This window comes from Blastocystis hominis (assembly GCF_000151665.1).
Source record: "Blastocystis hominis, Singapore isolate B (sub-type 7) whole genome shotgun sequence assembly, scaffold_1".
Taxonomy (NCBI): domain Eukaryota; class Bigyra; order Opalinata; family Blastocystidae; genus Blastocystis; species Blastocystis hominis.
In genome coordinates, this window is record NW_013171816.1 from 56835 (window position 1) to 77815 (window position 20981).

The following is a 20981-nucleotide window of genomic DNA, read 5'->3' on the forward strand; positions in this document are numbered from 1 at the left end:
GGAAATAGTGGCGATCCTACACTCAGGAGCCGAGTCGTTGTTTGTGATTGGTGAAAGTAAGAATTCGAAGTGGAGTACATGGGTAGATAGCTTTTTCACAATGGATAGTTTTGAACCCGTGTTAGAGCAAAAGAATATGGATAGCTTTATCGAGTATGAGATTTCAAAACTCTTTTGTTACATAGGAGCTTTTCCATTGGTACAACAGTTTTTCCGGTAGATCTGACCTCAATTGTGCTAAAACTTATTGGTGTTGGTACGAGTATCCTATTTTATGTAGAATGTTGACATGACGAAGATACTATCGATATTGAACATGATATTTGACGACAATAATAATTATAAGAATCACAACAACAACAACAACAACAACAACAACAACAACAACAACAACAACAACAACAACAACAACAACAACAACAACAACAACAACAACAACAACAACAACAACAATATCAATAATTCAATATCTCGTCAGTACCTCTGGGAATATATTCAACATTTTTTAAGTCAAAATCGGTATTCTCGTCTAATCAAGCTGTTTACTATGTGCAGCCACTGTGAGAACTGTCTAACGATCACCGAACTAACCGATGCGTTGACTCTCTTCCTCTGGATGGAGTCTGTAGCATACAATCTGGGCGATTTTTGCTCACCTCAATCCTATCATTCTCTTGCTGCCCAGTGCGCAAACGCGATCTTCTCAGATCACCTCGTCGTGCAGCAGATTTCCTATTCGCAGTGCATCAGTTGGCTGTATTACTTCGGCCATCGCTATCTCGTTACCCCGCAAACCATTCTCCCCTTCGATGCTGTCATTGAGCTCCCCATTCTGGACGTTCTCTCGTGCATTTTTGCTTCGATCGATCACAACGCGCTCTCGTTCCAAGAAGTTTTGTTCCAGATGCACACCATGCTCACGGGCAAGACGACAAGCGAAGATCTGCTTTTGCTTTTAATGGCAGTTTATCGCCCTCTGATCGGCTCGAATGAATACAAGTATTTCCGCTCCTTTGCGAATTGGATGGTGAATTCTGTCCGTTTTGCTTTCAAATCCCTTATTGTTAGATGAGTCCGCAAGTTTTTACTGCGGCTCTGTTCCTGATTCATCTTTATCTTGAGCCTGTTTCGGAGGTTCCAGCTCTCGCTCAAACGATCCACGAGTCGGTTTTCTCGATCGAAGATGTTCTCACCGCCCTCTCGTTACTCGTGCAAACAGTCAAACTCGAGTCTCCCGACCGCATCCAAATCAATCCCTCCGATTCCATCGACACATCGGCCTTTTCTCAGCGACTCATCCAGCTCTGGTCTGATATTGAGTTGGGCGGCAATTCGCTGTTTATGAGGCTCAAAAACGGAATTGTGCTCGGAGTGCGCGGTGTGCAGCTCCTGGAGTTTTGGCTGAATAACCAGACGCCCGAGCTCGCAGCGATTCCGGATTCTTCCAAGCAGGAGAACTCGATTTCCGGATCGTTGTGGCAGTCGATGGCCAGCGATCATTCCTCTGTCTCCGACTTTCTCTCGATCGTGTTTAGCAAGCAGACCGTCGTCGGATCCTCCATCAATGTATCGACTCCACGTCTTTGGCTTTGTAGATTCTGCTGTGTAATCTGGCGCGGCTTCTCTCTGCGAATTCTTTCCTTATTTCCTCGTTCTCGGATCTCTACTCTTCCTATCCGGACCGGCTTTATTATTCGGAGTTTGTGTCGCTTTTCAAACGTTTGGCTCCATCGCAGGAAGAGCTTTTGACGCCACTGTTCTTCTTCTTAAAGATGAAGGGCTCGTCAATTCCTCGCGATTGGATTTCGTTTTTCCTGCTAGAGCTTATGCTTGCCGATAAGCCAATGCAGGATGCAATTCCGATTTTCTGCGACGTTCTCAAGAATATTAGTCAGTACTCGAATCGGTCGATCCCAACTCTGTTTGCTTTATTCTTGAAGATGCAAATCGGAATTATGGAAGAGTTGTATCCTCGTTTGCCTGAGATTACGGGGCTTGATTCGCAATCTATTTTGAACCGTATTTTGTCTCGAATTATTAGAAATGGAAGTTGTAATGAGAATGAGAATGAGAATATGAATGAGAATGAGAATGAGAATGAGAATGAAAACGACAATGATCATGACAGTGATAGCGAGAATGGTATTCACAATAGCGATAGCAACAACAACAACAACAACAACAACAACAATGAAATTAAGAGTCAGAATATTGCTGTTAGCACGTTGAAAAAGAAGAACGATCAATGCATTGATCCTGTCTATATGAGGAGCTATTTCTCTTCGTTTATATACATGAACATTTCTGACGAGGAATTCGGACTTCTCCTTAGAAAGTGGATTGAGAGTCAATCCTTAGCGATCGATTTGTTTGTTCTCGGCCATTCGGACCCACTTCACCATCGAATCCAAAAGCTTGAATACTATCTTGGCATATCTTCCTTCAAGGAAAAGGAAATCATTCCTCTGGTTATGAACCACATCAACGATAATAACGATCGTCTCCTTTCCTATCGCCAAGCTCTTGCTGTTTTTGATTCATTTGAAAGCTCACTCGTAGTTTTGGGATCGATTTTTCCCCATTAAGTATTGCATTTCCAATATTCAGCATCGGAGCATGCTGCTGACTTCATTATTCTCGGTTTTATCCGAGAAACAGGAAAGCTCGGCAAATTCGACCGTCGATATTCTCCAAATCGCGTTTTTCTGCTGTGTTTGCCGATGCTCCAACATTCACACGTTGATTAGTCAATTCTTGTATATGAATGAAATCGATTCCGTCATTTCGTGGGATTCGGTGATTCACTTATTCCACTCGCTTATTAAAAGCGTTTTGTTTATTCAGTAGCCTTTCCATTCATTTCGTTTTACCATTGCAGAACATCTTCCTGTCCGTTCGCTGTTAGCAATCTCGATTTCCTCCTCACGCAGCTGCTTCATTCGATGGACATTTCGCCCCAGGATTCGCTGCTCTCCAAGGACGTTTTCCATGTGATTGCGGATAATTTCAAAATGTTCCTCCCTCTCAATTTGCCCGTCAAATATCCGTCGATCGCCTCACCGGCTGTGGACCAGACGAACGAACTCATCGAGGAGTACTGGAACAATTTCATGGCGTGCACAAACCTTCTTCGAGAGATTGCCAGCAAAGACCCGTTCAATTCGTTCTATTTCGGAGATATGATCACCAGTTTCTTTTCCAATTTGGATTGTTCGTCGGAAAAAATGGAGATACTTTGGCATATTTGCTGCTCGTTATGGAAGGTGGCGATTCGACTGACGAGTTCCAAGGGCGATGGGTGTTTCTTTGTGGACTGGCTTCGTTGCATGGTGGCAATCTCTCAAACAGAAGACACTCTGCTATGTTTGGCCAAGGAGCTGCAAAACGAAAACGACGACTGGAGTTTCAATGATGTCTACGAGCTGATTGAGTTTATTTTGAATGTGAATGACGAGGTAATCGATCTGTTCTTTCTGAATGAATCACAGATGTTCGATATTATGCATCATCACACGCTGAAAATCCAGCTTCTAGCGCACTCGCTAACGTCCTTCTGCTTTACGAATTATTGCGCTGAATACACGTCCTATCTTTCTACGGACGATCTTATCGCCTTCTTTAAGGACCATTCCCTCGTCATCTCCTCGCAGATTTATCCCTTCCGCAGCTCACACTCTTTACTGCTCACGAGCATTTACGGTTCTCCTTCCTTAAAGATTCCGAAGCCGTCCTCGCTCCAAAACCAGCCCATTCCTGCGGATGTTGTGTATTCAGCCTCCGTTCGTCCTGCGTCTCGACCCAGCGGAAATCGCGTTGACTTCGCCCTGCCTCCGCAGAGCTACGTAGTCGATCCAGCCGTGGATGCCTCCGCATTACCGGCGCAGCCCGTTTTCTCGGCGTCTGCGATGGCCGTCGCTCCGCCCGCGATCCCTCCCATTCCTTTGGCGAAGGCAATCGCTTCCCCGATTCCACCTTCCCCCACGTATCAAGTCGCCACTCCAGTTCCACCATCGATGGCTCCGTTTGGGTCTGCCGTCCCTGTTGGTTCCCCGGTTCCGCCTTCTCCAGTTCCACCATCGATGGCTCCGTTTGGTTCTCCGGTTCCACCATCGGCGCTTCTACCAACAGCAGTTCCCATTTCTTCTCCGGTTCCACCTTCTGTGGTTCCAATTCATTCCCCGGTTCCACCTTCTGTGGTTCCAATTCATTCCCCGGTTCCACCATCGGCAGTTCCCATTTCTTCTCCGGTTCCACCTTCTTCGACTGCGTTAGATCCGGCGAATTATTCCTTGCGTCCTGCCACGTCGTGTCTTTTCACTTCGATGCCCGCTTCCTTCGATTCCTCCTCTCTCAATCTCCCGCTTCGATCCTACACGGTTCGCCCTTCCTCCTCCGCATCGGATCGGCCCTCCTCCATTGCTCGCCCGATGTCTGCGTCGAGTTCTCTCGTGCGTCAACGCTCCTACTCCATTCCCCAAATGGACATTTCCACGGGAAAAGTGATTCCTGAGTCCATCTCCATCCCCATCACCGCGTTGACGCCCAAAACCTCGCCCAAACCGCAAGTAGAGCGAAAAGGAATCGAGGATTATCTTGCATTTCCTCCCGGAATTCAATTGGATGTGAAGGCGCTCGATTCGAAGTTCGATTCGAAGAACCAATCGCAAATCAGTCGGTCGGATTTCGTTTCGTTTGTCGTTTCGACCGACCCCATGAAGTCTTCAATTCTCTCTTCCTTCGCTCGCGACGTCTACGATACGCTCGCTGTCTGGAAGGAGGAGACGGTGAGCACATCCCTTCTCTTCGGCATTCTTTCGCTGTTTGAAAACTCTTCGTTCTCTGATCGCTGCGAAGTTTTGCTCTTCGTTTCTCTTCAATGTAGAATTGTCTTCGCATTTCGCTCCACGATCCGGAAGTCATCAAAGCCGACGAACTCACGAGTCTTTCTCACACCATTCAGCAAGTTCTCTCCGAGTTCGTTTGCTCTGTTTCCACGATGAAACGCCCTAATACCTAGAAAGAACCGATCGCGTTCGTCCCGCTTGTCGAATCCAGCATCGCATCCGCTTCTTCGCTTTCGCTCGCCGAGGCCTCAGCGATATTGAGCTCCGCGTTCACTGAGATCAACTCGGTGTTGGACGCCATTCCCACGGAAATCGACTGGAAGCAGAGTCTGAAAATCGCTTCGAAAGAAGATTCCCAGCTCCAAGAATTCATCGGACCCAAGAGCGGCTCGCTGCTTTCCTCCCTCTTCCCCACGCTCCCAGCCGATCGATTCATCACGCGCAGCGCGTTCCGAGCCTCGCTGCTGTACTGGGTGGAGCTTTTAAAGCTCTCCGTGGACCGGTCGATCCTGTTCGACTTTGTGAATCGGGTGTTCGAAGTGTTCCAAACGGAGCAGCGATGGATTTCGGTTTGATTGCGGGCAGGTTTCGACGTAGATCGCGCCCGTGATCGCCAGTTTCCTCTTTCTCTTCCCGCCTCCGCAGAGCTCCGACGAAGGAAAGTGTATCCGGTCGTCCATGCGGATGTTTCAAGTGATGAGCGGCTTGCTGAGCGCGGTGGCTTCGCCGAAAAGTCCGAGTGGAAGTCTGAATCGAGCGATGGTGTGCGATGTGTACCTCGCGTTTGTGAGAATCTGCATCGAGGTGAAGAACTACACGCTGAAAAGAGTGGAGGAAGTTGAGAATATTGTTCGGAAGCAATTCAAGGAGGGAGATGAGGACATTACTCGAAATGAGTTTGTTAGTATTTTATGTAGCCTATGCAAAGAGGGAAGAGTGTCACCGTCAATTTTGTTGAACTATTAATAAAGTGCACTGTGGAGGTGTTCATAGAGTGAGCGATTCTCAACCTGTTTGTTTACACACACATTTTTGTCTGAGATGAAGTTGCGTCGTAAGGATTGCGGCACCATGGAGGGTACACGATGTTGGTGCAATCCTGACTTTTGTGGCGTTGTCTCGATGCTCTTTGGAGAAGGCGTTCTCTTCTTTGGATTTTCATTTATTTATGTGGGCTTTATGTTTGTTTGTACCATGTTTTTAGAGTAATATTATCCCTACTGTGTTCGCTGGGGTTTTCAGTCGTCTCCTCTTTTATAGTATTGATATTTTAATCTATGGAATGGCAGTCGTTTCTCATTTCCGCTGTATACTGAGAGTTGTATTTTACTGAGTATAGGTTGTTTCACTGATCCTGGTTCCGTTCCTTCCTCTGCAGTGTGTCTTTCCAATGCTAGCGACGAAGAAGAACTCCGTTTCTGTTCATACTGTAATAGTTTTAAACCCCCTCGAGCCCATCACTGCAGTCAGTGTAAACGGTGCATTATTCGGATGGACCATCATTGTCCCTGGACAAACAACTGTATCGGTTATCGGAATATGAAATATTTTATTCTGTTTCTGGGATATGTAGTTGCAATGTGTGTGTTTATGTTATTAATGGATTTTTTCCGATTCTTTTACATTTTGAAACACCTTGAAGAGGAGCCACGATTCTGTTGCTTCCATTTTTCTGGATGATCCATAGACATCCTTTGTACAGTGTTCACGATGAGTTTATCTTGCATTTTCGTTGGTTTTGCTGGGTCGATGCTTAGCGAAACGCTTCAATCCATTCGATCCAACACGACAAGTAGTTCATTCGGTTTTGATTTGATTGCAGCGATTGATCGGCTTCAGGGAATGGTGTATAGAGCCACTAAAAATCCGTTTGCGTAGGATGTCGGTGTGTGTGATGATCGTAGCGCATATTTTGGAGGCGATGGAACGTTTTCTGTGGAGTGGTTAGTGCCGGTAGCTCCTCGCTTTTTGCAGGAGGAAGAACTTCGAGGATACCGATTAGGGGAAGTGTGTTTTGTTTGTTCTATATATATTTTTTATATTTGGGTGAATGATGGAATATGAGAAGAGGAGGGATAAAGAAGAAGAAGAAGTGTTAGTGTTTGTTGGATGTCCAATAGTTGGATGATTCGATGAATGGAAATAGATTATCATTTCTGAAATCGTTGATTCAATCATTTAAGAATAGGTAACAATCAATATTCCAATGCAATAGGAATATCTGATACTAGTTATCCCTTCACTAGCCAAAGTGATTCATCCATCGACACACAAATCCACTTCCAATTCTTTTTCAAACAAACACACCAAACTACACGCGAATATCAAGAACCACCACCTGCGAGTCCATCGTTGCCACGCTCAGCCGGCTTCCCTCCCGCGAGAACGCCAAATCGAACACATCGCTACTCGTTCGATAGTTCCTCACCACTCCCTTCGTCTAGTCCTCACTCGCCTCCTTCTTCCTCACTCGCAAATCCGACAAATACACCATCCGATCCAGTCCCGAAGAGGCCAAAACCGAGCTAAACATGCCGCTCGACTGCGCCACGTGTGTCACCTCCGCACTGTCTTTGAGCCGTTTCATCCAGAACTACTCATGGGGAGTTAACGTGGAAACCGTGGAAACCTGCTGAATATCGAAGATTTTGATAGTGCGATCGTTGCTGCATCTACAGTTCCACGTTTCCACCTTCTCTACGAGAAAAAATGATTGGGCGATGTTCGTGACGCCAAAACTTGATTAATAACCGCGGTATGCGATAAGATATCGAAGATACTCTCATTCCGATCCTCATTCCACAGCTATACTCCTCATTTCTCATCAAAACGCACCTTGATCACTCCATCATCTCCTCCAGAAATCAGGACTTTTTTGTCGCACGTCCAATCCAGCGTGCCGATTTCCCCCTACCGCTCAAACCGCTCCAGAACCGCGACTTCGTGCCCCACCAGCACCTGGATGCACGTTTTCCCCGCGGAAGCATCGAGGCGGAGGTTGAGAATTCGATTCGAATTGTCCACCAGCGTCACAAACGCGTCGTCTCGCCACGCCGCCTGCAGAATCACGTCTATTTCACAGCATCCCCGCGGTTCTACTGTTCGCCGGGAGCTCAAATCCGCCGCCGACGCTGCGCTCGAGCTCGTTGATCTTCGCCACGTCGGTTTCGAGCGCCAGCGAGCGATCGGCCTGCAAGGAGTAAATGAAAAACGAGGGCAGAGCGCCGGTGACGAGCAGGCGGTTCGACGAAGGAGCGAAGGAAACGCCGAAGACCGGGCGAGCGAACGAGGGAAGGCTGGAAAGGGCAATTCCAGAATTCGACCAGATTTTGACTTCGCCGTTGTAGGAAGCCGAGGCGAGAAACTCCCCGGAGGACTAGAGAGAGAGGGAGAGAGGAAGAGAGGTACGCTCCAGGATAGCGAGGTGATGTCGTTGGTTCCTTGGGAGAGCAGAGAGTGCGTCATCACGCTTCCTGGAACCAATGCGGTGGAATCATCTTGCGATTTCCAGAGGCGGACGGAGGAGTCTCCGGAGCCCGTGGCAAGAATATCCGATGTCGGAGACCACACACAGGAATATACCTAAAGAGAGAAAGACGACGATAATACTACAGGTCGCGTGTGACCTTCCAAAACTTGACATTTAGAAGGAGGGATTTCCTTGGATTTAATATCGATTTCAATTTCCATTTTATTCGCGTTTCCTACAAATTACGCAACAGCAGCTAGTAGACTCGTATCTTTCTTCGAATGTGAGCACTTATGTGGATAAATAAGGGAGAAAGGAGCATTACAGTTCACTTCGGTTTCGTTCTACCCACTTTGACTCCAGACACGATTCCTACATCGCGAACATGCGATTCTAGCTCTATATATTGCAGAGCTTTTTGCAGGAAAGTAATAAGAGCTCCAGGAGGTACAAATTCATCAAAAACTCGAGTTTCGGCGATCCTGCTTTCATATGCAAATGCGAATGCAGAGTGCTCAAAACCTGCGAATCATATTGGCAAAATGACACATACCTGATTCTTGTAGATACCGAAATATCAAATAATTCACTTCTTCTGAGCGAATGGACATTGAACTTTCAAAACAATAATAGGTATCAACACTACTCACAGGTTTAAGAGATGAACTTTAAAGCTATTCGGTAATAGTCGCGAAACTTTTTCAATTCCCGTTCATTCCGCATTTTTCAATTCAAATCGATTCTCTTGGTAGAGTATTCGGCTACCAAGCCCACAGGTTTTGCCTGGTTATATCTGTAGCTAGTGTAGCAAACAAGCAGACTTTTCAATTGAACATGCTTGGTTTGGGTGGCTGTAGACATTCAAACTTACTCTACGAGATCTCTCTGTGTGCATTTTTAGGGCTATTCTAGATTCCTGTCAATGAAGGTTCACAGACTCCGTTTTTTAAATCAATTTAAAATTAAGTATCAAATATGAATTCAATTCCTCTTCAAACTCCTTTCTTTTGTTAATGATTAACAAAACTCTTCAATAAGTGATTCCATGTCGAGAATAAAGAACTCTATGCAAATTTTCAAATCACTGATATAGGGTTGTGTAAATCTAGTTTTTTGAATTGGTGTGGAAGTTTCACCTGGAATTGTTTCACTATTATTTCTTTTTCATTTCTGGGAAATGAGCACAGAGGCGCCTAGGCACAAACATCCTAAAAACGGTATAAATAAGGTTGAAGTGGCCGATGTTGTTTAGGGATTCCAAGTGTTCATACAGCCGATAGAAAGGTCTCAATCACGATAGTGAACGCTTCTAATTCGATAATCGATCAAGTTAAGCTTTTGCCGACCTCCTCTATCAGTTCTGTTAAAAAGAAAATCTATAAACACAAGAATGTAGGATCTTGCTAATTCTAAGTGGTTTTAATGCTGTAGTTAACAATTCCTGATTATGAGAATACTTTAGTTCTCTTGTACAATGGAGAAGTTCTAAGTAATTCTCAAATTATTTCTACTATTTCGAACAGTGTTGCACTAACTTTAGAGTTACGAACAGAGGTAATTTTGCTGGCTTCGGATTTAGGCATAGAGAGCCAACAAGTCGGTTTCCAGAGCATCATCAAGACGTTCTTCGATAGGAATGAAAAGGGAACCCCCGACTTGTCCCGAGTCCCTTTTTAGCACCGCTCGTAACTATATTAACCGAGGGGATTTGTCTGGATTTTTCGAGTGGATCCGTTTCTCCCCTCTCACCAACTACCAAGTCATCGAAATCATCGGCTACTTCCGTCAGAACCTCCCCAAGAATCTGAACGAATCGCAGCTGCAGTCCCTACTCCAAGAATACCTCGACGCTCTCTTCCAAAAATCGAATCAAGAGCTGCTCGTTCTGGTAATGTCGTGGTACGTTTCAGTATCGAGAGGTAGCGATCTGAGCGAGGGTTGAAGCGTAGACTCGCCGGATTTCGATGCGGTGAAAGTGCTGAAGATCGTGCTGCGAGTGTTTAAAGACTTTACAGACGATGGAACGCTCGTGAAGAAGGCGATCGGAATGCTTCTGGTGATTCCGAATAGTAAAAACGAGGAGGAGGGTTGAGCTGTAGTCGGCGACGCGGAGTATTGCTTCCTCGTGGAGAATCGGTTTAAAGAATACGTGAATCCGCTTCTGAAGAAATACGCTCACGAATCGTTCATCGGCGTGTTGATTCAGTTCCTAAGCCGTCTGATCTCCGAGGGTTCGCTTCCTTTCTCGCATTGATCGTCTAGTGCAGCACAATCCCGCGGAGATTCCCTTCTCTCGCGAAGATCTCGACGTGCTCAAGACGATTCTCGCCGCGACCAAAGTCGACTCCATCGTCCTCGCCGTCATTACATATTTGAAAGCCGTGACATCCATGCCGTTGATGGCGCGGGTGTTCTTTGAGTCCGACATCGTCGCGCAATTGACCGCCACCTTCGTGCAGTTGACCGACATCGCGAAGAACAGGCCGCTCAACAAGACCAATCAAGTCATCGGCATTCTCGACATCTTCGCAGACCTCGCCAAGCAGCGTCCCTTTCTTTCTCTAGCCCTCATCTCTAGCCGAGCTGCTTCTCTACCTCGTGGAATCCGGCGTGGGCGACGTGATTTCCCTCGCCACCAACACGTTCAGCACCAACCAGACGGTCATCAATTTGGTGCTGGACATCCTGAAGGACCTCATCCAATCGCCCGAGATCTGCCAGTATTTCTGCATCTGCAACTACTCGCGCGTGCTGCAGTCCTTCTTCACCTTCTCCATCCAGGACGAAAACTGCATCTGCAAGGCGCTGAAGTGCACCATCGAGCTCGCAGCGGTCGATAGTGATTTCTTTTTTTCTTCTTCACTCTTCTAGAAAGCTTCCGGGCCGAGTTCGAAATGAGCGACATTCAGGCGGTCCTCAAAAGCATTCGCCCGTTCGAAACGAACCCCGAAATCACCACTCTGACCTACCAATTGCTCTCTCTCTTCGAGGATCGTGCTTCTTTGATGGTCGAATGACGCACAGAAACGGATTACTCGTCGTTTATAACCGATCCGTCTGTTCTGCAGTGGAAGAATAACCACGCGCCTTCCACGCCGAACGTCATCACGCCGAAAACCGTATCGTTCGCCATCCCCACGCTGGACGACTTCTCTCTCTCCGTCGACGAAGTGATCCAAACCAAGCATCTGCTGGTGCTGCTGGTGTGGAGAATAGCGCACTCGCGATCCCTAACGTTGCTGGAATCCTCCATCCATGTTCTACACGAGCTTTGCAAGACTGACCTCATCAACGAGCTCTGCTGCTCGTCGATCCATTCCATGCTTTGCGTAACGCTTTGCGACGCGCTTTTGCAGAGAGACGAGACTTTGAAGAAGCGATTCTTCGAAATCAGCATGTCTCTCACCAGCGATGCATTGTATTTGCTGTCCACTCTGGTCGAATACACTTCGATCAACACGCTTCTGCCCTTGGAATTCATCTACGTGCTCCCCGAAATCATGATGGACCGCGTGATCAGTCTCCACATCACCATCTGCTCTCTCCACATCTTCAATATTCTCATCGCTCAGGCGGTTCGGAAAGAACCCATCTTCATCGAAAACGTCCGCACGATTTTGCACCTCAATTCGCAACCCGAGCAAACGCCCTTCGATGAACTCGGCGCCAGCATGATTTCGAACTCGCCCAGCGACTCTCCGGTCGATTCCCCGATGAAACTCCCTCGAAAGTGCGGCTAGAATGCGGATTTGAGGAGTAGGTTGGAAGAACGAGACACGCGACGCGAAGAATTGCTGATGCAGATGAACCGAATCGAGCTGCGAATCTCGACCGGGCATTTCTCGCTCTCTTCTCCGGCCTCGCTGAACGCGTTCTTCACGCTGCCGTCCTTTTTGTTCAGTCTGCAGTGCATTAACTACGCAACGCAGTCGCAGCACTGCTCCTATCTCAGCAAGTCGCTTCTCGAGCGACTCAACGGGAAATGCGCGGTGCCTCCCAACTGTCTCCCGCACTCCAACTCGCTTGAAAAGACGCTCATCGAGTGCTCTCTGTCCTATCTGTCCTCGAGCGACCGCGCGCTGGTGGACGAAGCGCTGCGAATCTCCAACTCGGTCATCACCAACTCGATGTTTAAGGACTATTTCGATCTGAACAAGCTGCTGGAGGATCTGCTGGTCGTCTGTCGCGCATGGATGACTCAGTCGCTGAAGACGGTCTACTCCGCCCTCGAGCAGCTCAGCTACCTGATTAGCAAACACCCCTGCACGAAGGCCGCTCCCGTGCTGACGGTTCTGTCGCGCTTCCTGAGACAGCCACTGAAAACTGATGAGGAAACTCGCTGCTGTCTAGTGAAGATTATCGAGATTTTCTCGACTCTCATCAACCAGGGCGTGGAGCTGCGTCCCAGCGACGTGTCCAGCCTTGTGAACGTGTTTTTGTTCTTGGCGGACTATCCGTCCACGACGATCGCCAACATTCTCGTCCCGACGTTCATCAATCTGCTAGAGAAGCAGCCCACCAGCATCTCCCCGGCGATCGAGCAGCAGCTCAACGACATTCTCTCTCGCATCATCAGTTCGCCTACCGGGACAGAGATTCAAAATCTCTGTACGGAGCTCCTCGTTCAGCTTCCCCTCGATTTCTCGTCCCATCAATTCCTTCTCTGGCCGTGCTTGCGTCTCCTAAACCGAGTCCCGGCTCCCGCATCGAACTCCCTCTTTCGCCGTGTCTTGGACGTACTGACGCAGATTCTGCGAAGCAACTCAGAGCTTCTGTCTTCGATGGTTCGCTCCGCGGCTCTGCCCTACCTCGCGATGATTCTCGGCGACAATTTGCCCGCGGATCTCATTCTTTTAATCTCGCAGCTGCTCTTCATCATGACGAAGGCGCCCGAGGCCGACGTTCTATTCGTCGGATGCGATTTTTATCGTCGCCTCGCCTACATCCAAACCATCGCGGTGCGAAACGGAGAAACCGCGGTCGCGGAATCCATCGCCCGGACGCTGCGTGCGATTCGAGCGAACTGCCCGCTTGTGATTCTCTCGTTGCAGCAAACGCAATCGGGAGGCGCTTCCAAAGTTGGCAAAGAGGTCAGCGATGCCATTGATGCCATTGATGCCAGCGATCCCAGCGATGCCATTGATGACAGCGATGCTAGCGATGCTAGCGATCCTAACGAGGCCATTGATGCTAGCGATGCTAGCGATGAGGACGAGGATAAAGACCTTGCTCCGAAGGCAGACGATGGCGAAGCCGAGACTTCGATGGAAGGAGCGCCGACTATGTCGAAGGTGACGGATTACCAGATCAGCCACGTGTCGCAGCTGACGCTTCTGAAGATTTTGGACTTTTTGTCGCGCGTTGCGAAGGGGAAGATGCAGATTGGGTTGTTCACTTCGATCTTTGACGCGTGGATCAGCAACAAGGGAAACTCGCTGCAGCCTAACGATATCAAGCAGATCGTTGAGAGTTTGGCGGATTGGGTGCATAGAAGTATGTTCAATGATCCGTCGTGCATGCATTACTTGACGTGTTTGGATATTTTGACTCGATGTGAGTGGTCGAACTCGTTTTTTATGCATAGTGTCCATCAAAAAGAAAATGACCGATGTGATGAGTCGTTTGTTTGAAGAGCTCTGGATTCTTTTATTCAAAAACTACGGTCATAAGGAGCTCGAAGAGAAAGTCATCGATTTGCAGAAGCTCATTGTGTTGAAGAGAGACTCTCCGGAGATTTTGCTGAAGTATTACTCGACGATCAACAACGTGGTGATCTCACAAATCATTTGGTGCATTTTTGCACAGAAGCCGCTTGACTCCTTAAAGCATGTCCTCAAAGAAATCATGACCACGAACAGTAGAAACGGAGAAACTGAATGAGTCGTAGAAGGAATCGATAATATCAGCGAATGGGATGGGTTCAGCATCCTCATCAAGTTCTTGGAGGTGTCTTCCGATATCGAAAGGAAGCGCAACGTCCTGCAGATTTTATTTATTCTCCTATCCACAGGTCGCTTCATTGGTCGTCTCTCATGAATAGATGCTGGTCTTCGCGCTCTGGGGGCGAATAGTCAAAATCTGAATCGGCTGTACGTTCTCCAGAAGAATACGACCAATCCAACTTTGGAAAGAGAGATTAAGCTGATTGTCAGTTGTGTCGGAAAGTATAAGCAGAAGGGTAAGCACTCGTCGGAGCGTTTAGTTGTAGAGGAAAACAGTCTTGTGCGGGCACTTGAGCGGTTTGGACCTCTACCGGGTAGAAAGGCTCCTATGCTAATGTAATTGATTGATAGTTCGTATTTTATTGAATGGTTTGTTCAAATAATTGTCGATATCCCATGATGAGGATGGTCTTGAGACCTTGCATGCATATCAAATAACGCGTTTTCGGGTGATTCTGCTTTGATCTGAACGTACCTGAGTGAGAAAAGGTTCAAATTGATCTTAACGATGTGTGTATAAACAATACACAGTGTTTTGTTTCGTCCAATCAAATGATGTCTTGTGTGTCGGAAAAAAGGGATGGCTCAAATGGACAGTAATCTTTTATACAAAAGGCGCGACGACATTCATCCTTGTGTTTTGCGTTTAGACAATGTAGATCGTCATTATTTTTAATAGGAAGTGAAGAATGGATAGCCTACTATACACTGATATGGATCATAAGAAACGCTCTCATGATCTTCGAACCTCTCTCTGCTACTACATTAGCATCATTATTGTGCTGGCTGCATTCATCTGCAGTATGTTCAGCCTTGGATTCTGCAGCGCTGTACGCAAGTCATATGTATCTAACTGATTAGACAAAAATCCAAGAGAAGATCTACAACTACGAGTTCCCTACATGGGATCGCATGCAGGGAATCCAGGAAGGAATGCCTGTGTCCTTGGATCGTCAGGGATATGCTTTCCCTGGAGCTGGAACCACGATCTACCGTAATATTTCGATTGGTACAGATGGACATGAGATGAAAAACGTCAAAGTTCGTGAGTTGGATTTCAATGTGGCCATGTTGGTCTATGATGGATACATCGACGCTATGATGTTCAACATGGACGGATACGCCATTGACGTAAGCCAGACCTCCCTTACTCCTACTCTCTCGGGAGAAATTCGTAGAGTGGATGATGTTGTTCGTGTGAGCCGAGAGCGTTTCATCGTTGTGGGCTCTCGAGAGTTGCTCCCTATCTCGGCTAAGGTGGAGAGACAACAGCAGCGTGTCCGTGTCTTCTTCTATCAGGGAACTCCCACTGCTCTGGTGAACGATGAAGACAAGTGGCCTCATGCCGATAATCTGAACAACGACACCTTCGTTCTGATCTACGAGAACGGATACCAGTTGTACACTCGTCTGGGTCATTGGACTGGCACCGATACGAGTCCTTCTATTACTCTGGATGCCGAGACGCTGGCCACCAACCGTTTTGAGTATCACGGAGTTGCTGGAATGGATGACAAGCACTTCGTGATTGCTGCCACTGGAAGACAGTACCAGGTCAATTATACGCTTCCCATTGTGCGAGCCTGCCTGTGCACGATCGCTGATGATAACAGCATTGAATTCGGAGACTGGATCTTAATGCCTTTCACCATATCACACAACTATTTCGATATGGATAACATGGGACCCAACTCCATTATTATGGCATTCGCTGAAGAGTCGGGCATTACGACCGTGGTCCTTGGCTTTGACCGCGAAACGAACGAAATCTATTTCGGATCGCACGAGGATATCCAAACCGGAGGCGCCATTCTTCGGGAGAACCGAATGGATTTGAGAGTGTTGGACTACTACACGTTCGCTGTCTTCTATGAGGATGATGCTACACAGACTCTCAATATGATTATGGCCGAAATCTCGGATGCTAAAGATATTCAGGCTACTTCTCCCACTTACATCATTAGCAGACCTTTCGGTAATCGTTTCACAAATTACTACTTTGATCTCTGCGAAACCATGGGCGGTGATTTCATCATTGCGGAATACCAGAATTCCGGAATGCAAAAAACGGCGCTGATTCATCATGGAGTGAGACGCCCAAGACCTGTCGGTATTGTTACCAAGGTGGAGGAGAACAAGCTCATGATTCAGTTTGCCGGAATGTTCAAGGTTTCCGGTAGAAAGCTGACTCCTGGAAGAGCCATCTACACGAACACGAAGGGAGAAATCATTGAGGGAATGCCGTTCGGTTATGCCAATAGCGAGTTTGGCAGTTACTATGTCTTCTCTCCGCACGATAACTCGATCATTAGTAGCACGAGTCTTGTGGGTATTGCTGTGACAAAGAACAAAATCTACATGAAGATTTAATAAGTTGAAAATCTTATGCTCCATGTTTTGTTTTAAAAAAACACGCAGTTCCTAAAATAACGTCTATTTACAATCTTCATCGCTTCTTCTTTCTTAGCATCAGCAACCGCCTCTTTCGAAGCTCCAAATCTTGCATCTCTCGAGAATGCAGAAGGAATTCCACGCTCCGAATATGAGAACACAGCAAATTCACTGAAATGCCCATCAGTTTCGAGACAAATCGAATCAAATCTTGTTGTACCGTCGACAAATTCTCAAACATATAGCTCTGCTTCTCACCTCCTTCTCTGTGTCTCTTACTCGCAACCCAGTATACACGCCAAACGGCTTATTCGATACAGGAACCAACGGATATGTGATCACTGTACCCTCTTTTTCCGGGGAATTCGCAGGGTTTTGGACGGAAACTTGAACCACCCTTTCCATCCATCTGCATTCAACCACTTTAGTAAATCGTACGGGATCAATTTGGAAAGCTCGTTGCAGGAAAGCTCGCAGAGATGATACGTGTGTGACATGTACATTTGGCCTTCTAACCCAAACCCGTTCTCGGACCGTTCTTGCAGTAATTGCTGGAGAACTTCCTGCTCCGACTGGCATATAAACGTCCCGTACAGCAAGAGAGCAAGCAGATAAACGTCGCTCTGCTCGCACAGCGAGAGAAGCGATGCATTCTACTGGGAATCTGGATCGATTTGTATATACTTCTCTGCTGGATCGCTTTCTTCGGAATTCGTCAGAAGAAAGAAAGCCGGCGTTCTCGATCATTTCGACACTTTCGGATCGGAGAAGACCTTCACAGAGCGCTCTCCTAAGCGGAAGAAGCAAGATTGGCAGCGTACACTCGCGGAGGAAACCGGAAAATGAAGGAAAATCGATGAAGAATCGGAACGACAGGCAGCGTCGTGTAAACAAACCCGACTTCTCGGCAAATCTGCCAGGCTTCTACTTCGATTTGGGAAGCTGTGGGAATCGCCGACCTCAGAAACCATTTCTTTACAGGCTTGATATAGTTTCTGTGCTCATTCCTTGCGCAAACCCCTACATGTCGTCTTCATTCATCACACTCAGGCAGTTAATAAAGGGAATCAATCCATTCAAAGCGGCTCTAATTCGAAACGACGGATTGCTTCTACAATTCGAAATCGCGTGCCACGAAACTGAGACGAAGAATTCGCGACGCAGCGTAGAGAATTCCGAGTAATGAAATGAGACGAAGCTGATAGCCGCTGAATGAATAGTTCTTGTCGGTTCCATAAACGATGATTTCCTCGTCGTTCCATTTGATTTTGTTCGGTTTTACGGTGCGACGTGGCGACTTTCGAGGCGTTCGCTCTCTCGATTTTGGAGAAGATTGATTGGATCGGATGTCGGGCGAAGACTGCGCCGATTTCGTTGTCGTTTTCGAAACGTAGAGCTGCTTGAGAGCCGATTGCATGAACACAGGGAGCGATAATCCGCTCACAAAAGCCGAGTTGATTGAGGAAGAATCATCGCTCGAGGGTCGTTTTCTGGAGGCGTTTGTTGGTTCTGCTTGGAGAGTGGATGCAAAAGAACGCTGTGAAGGAGGCGAACGCGATGATTGCGAAGAGCGTTGCTGCGACAGCGAGCGGAAATAGGAGAGAACCGCGCGCGGCGACGGGCTTTCTTCGGGAGTTCGCGAGGAATCGGGCGACTGTGGCTGCGTTTGGATATGTTTCGCTGCTGGGAACAGAAGCTGGGATTGGGATTGGGATTGGGATTGGGATTGGGATTGGGATTGGGATTGGGATTGGGATTGGGATTGGGTGGCTTCGGGATCGTCAGCACGCGACGTATCTGGAAAGAGCTGCGACTGGAATAAAGACTCCGATTGGGTGGCTTCAGGGGATTTGAGATGCGAGGAATCTGGGAATAACTGCGATGGCGCTTGTGTCTGCGATTGGGTGGCTTCGGGATCTTCCATGCGGGCTGAATCTTTGAAGAGTTGCGACTCGGATTGAGTGGCTTCAGGAGATTTGAGATGAGCCGAATCAGAAAAAGTTTGTGACTCGGATTGAGTGGCTTCAGGAGATTTGAGATGAGCCGAATTTGGAGCGATGGAAGAAGAAGAATCGGGTTGAGTTGCTTCCGGAGATTTCGGTGTCCCATCGAGTTGAGAAGCATTGGGGAACGAGCTAGGGATGAGTGAAGGAGGATCGCGAGGGGTTGAAGGAGCATTGGAGAAAAGAGAGTCATCGCTTTTTCGAATCAGTTTTGAACGAGTGTAGGGATAGATATTCGTAAAGGAGGATAGATACGGCTTGGAAAAGAGGAGAAGACGGAGCCAGATACGTTTGCACAGTTCTTCATACTCTGTTGGACACGGAATGTACAACTGAACGACATGAATCTGCCCGTAACTCCATCACTTGATTTCCACTTGTTTTACTAACACATTTTGAGTGATATAGAGCAAACGCTGCAAAGAGATTTTCAGACTCTCCTTTTCCTTCTTTCCCCTTGTTTTCTTTTTTCCACCCTACGCTAAATAGAATTTTGCAACTGTACGGTTCGTTTCACAGCCACACCAAAGGAATCTTTGGCAACCGCATTGAGATTCTCCTCAACAACCGCCTGGTGTGATTCCTGTCGCATCATAGATTTCAAAACATTCATACTTTTGACACAGTTCCACAGTTGCTGCAAACCAACTCTCCTTTTGTATTTAAACTAAATGTACTTCTTCCGCATGTCTCGCAACGATGTTCCGGTGGCTTTTTGCCCATTGTTGGAGAATGACTAGTTTTTCTTTGAGCTCAAACGCGATTCATTGTTCAATTAAACATATAGATTATCTAACTCCTATTTCTATTTTCATTTTATTGATATCCCCTCTCCGATTAGACTGTTACTCATACTGGTGAATGCAAAAACATCCCCTTGCACCGAAGGCTCACTCCTTTCGAAGGCAAGAATGTCGTTGCTCTATTGGAACTCTCTTGCAACTGGTGAATGGATCGGGTGACCAAGATGAAGAATCCGTTGCACTACAGATTTTGAACACTTTAAGTGCTGTATCCATACCCATTCGAAAGATAAGTGAAGTTGTACGAGATTGAGTTTTCTATCTTATTTTCAGGAAATTGAAGACCTATTTTTTAACATTTATTCTCGACTTCGATGCCTTGGGTCTAATTTAGAGAAGAAAGATTTGGAACTATTTGTTTCGATATGCTATCGTCAGCACGTAGGATTTAGTCAACATTTAAATACTTAGTTGATACTTTCGGACTCTCACTTTCTGCAAATCCTTTCTCTCCTTCAATCAAACGATTTTTTCGTTATCGATGTTCGCTTTCTCTCCTATTACGTCGATTTTGGCGGAAAACTCATCTCCGAAACGTTTCTGCAACAACTTCTCCCCTGTCTATGCGATCATCTCTGTAACGATTCGTTGAGTGAAGACATGGAATACTCCTTCCTTCTTCTATGCAGCCACACATTCCATACAGCGCGGTTTCTCTCCATGATTCCCACCTTTTCAATATCTTTGAGCCACTTGGAATTTCGTTTTCTTTCGTGGCTTCCTTCGCTTCTTCATCTCCCGCTTTCTGTTTGATTTTTCATTTGCTTCTTATCAGAATGCTTCTCTCGTTCTTCATCTTCTTTGCTTCCAGCTCCAACATCCCTTCGACTCGAATTCTCACTCTCTTTCCGAAGCCTCTGCGGCTTCTTCTACTCTTCTTTCCTCCGTCACATCGCTCTACTTGACTTCGTCCACTTCGTCCACGTCTCTTTCCCACTTTTTGTCCAGCGTTCTCCAATTCCACCGCGTCACACACACGCTTCTCTCCCAAATCTCTCCCACAGACATCGCTCTTTTGATTCAATGGATCCATTCCTGGTCCGGAGAGCAAACAGTTCGAAACGAAGCGTTGTCAGCGATTCGTTCCTTCTTAAAACTGGGAGATTTCCCAACGAATCTTCTCCTTTCGCTCATCCAATGGGCAGTCGCTCAAATGCAATCACATATTGTTGTTTCCACCGAACTACTCCGCGTTTTTCTCGAGCGATTTCGTTCACTCCTAGACGATGCAAGTCGTCTTGAAGGTCTGCTCTTCCTCCAATGATCCGCAAATCTGCGAGCAGTTGTGCATGTTTGTAGAAGCGCTTCAGAAACTCTCTGCAGAAGATTGCTTTCGATCGCAGGATGCTTTGATCACGCTCACGCAGGTTTATCGGCTTTGCTCGCCTTGGATTTCGGACGCGTTGGCTTCCTTTCCATGGTCTGCGAGTCTCTCCGCGATCACAAATCCGTTACAATCCGCAGAAATGCAGAAGAAACAAGCAGTTCTGATTCAAACGATTCTGCAAAACCATTTCGCTGAAGTGCCG

The 20981-nt window shown here is 47.0% G+C and overlaps 2 protein-coding genes across 2 annotated transcripts; one reads left to right on the forward strand and one right to left on the reverse strand.

The window, feature by feature from the left end:
* Positions 1-6126: 6126 nt before the first annotated feature.
* Positions 6127-6908, forward strand: GSBLH_T00000665001 (uncharacterized protein; the record flags this gene model as incomplete). Its single annotated transcript, XM_013038904.1, has 5 exons — positions 6127-6151; positions 6184-6501; positions 6532-6636; positions 6667-6718; positions 6749-6908. 5 exons carry the CDS (start codon positions 6127-6129, stop codon positions 6906-6908), a joined length of 660 nt encoding a protein of 219 aa, XP_012894358.1.
* A 247-nt stretch (positions 6909-7155) lies between these two features.
* On the reverse strand, positions 7156-8635 carry GSBLH_T00006099001 (uncharacterized protein; the record flags this gene model as incomplete). The annotated part of the gene is made up of 10 exons (XM_013038905.1): positions 7156-7284; positions 7315-7369; positions 7442-7516; positions 7546-7649; positions 7680-7754; positions 7797-7915; positions 7944-8220; positions 8253-8426; positions 8457-8548; positions 8605-8635. 10 exons carry the CDS (start codon positions 8633-8635, stop codon positions 7156-7158), a joined length of 1131 nt encoding a protein of 376 aa, XP_012894359.1.
* Positions 8636-20981: the final 12346 nt, after the last annotated feature.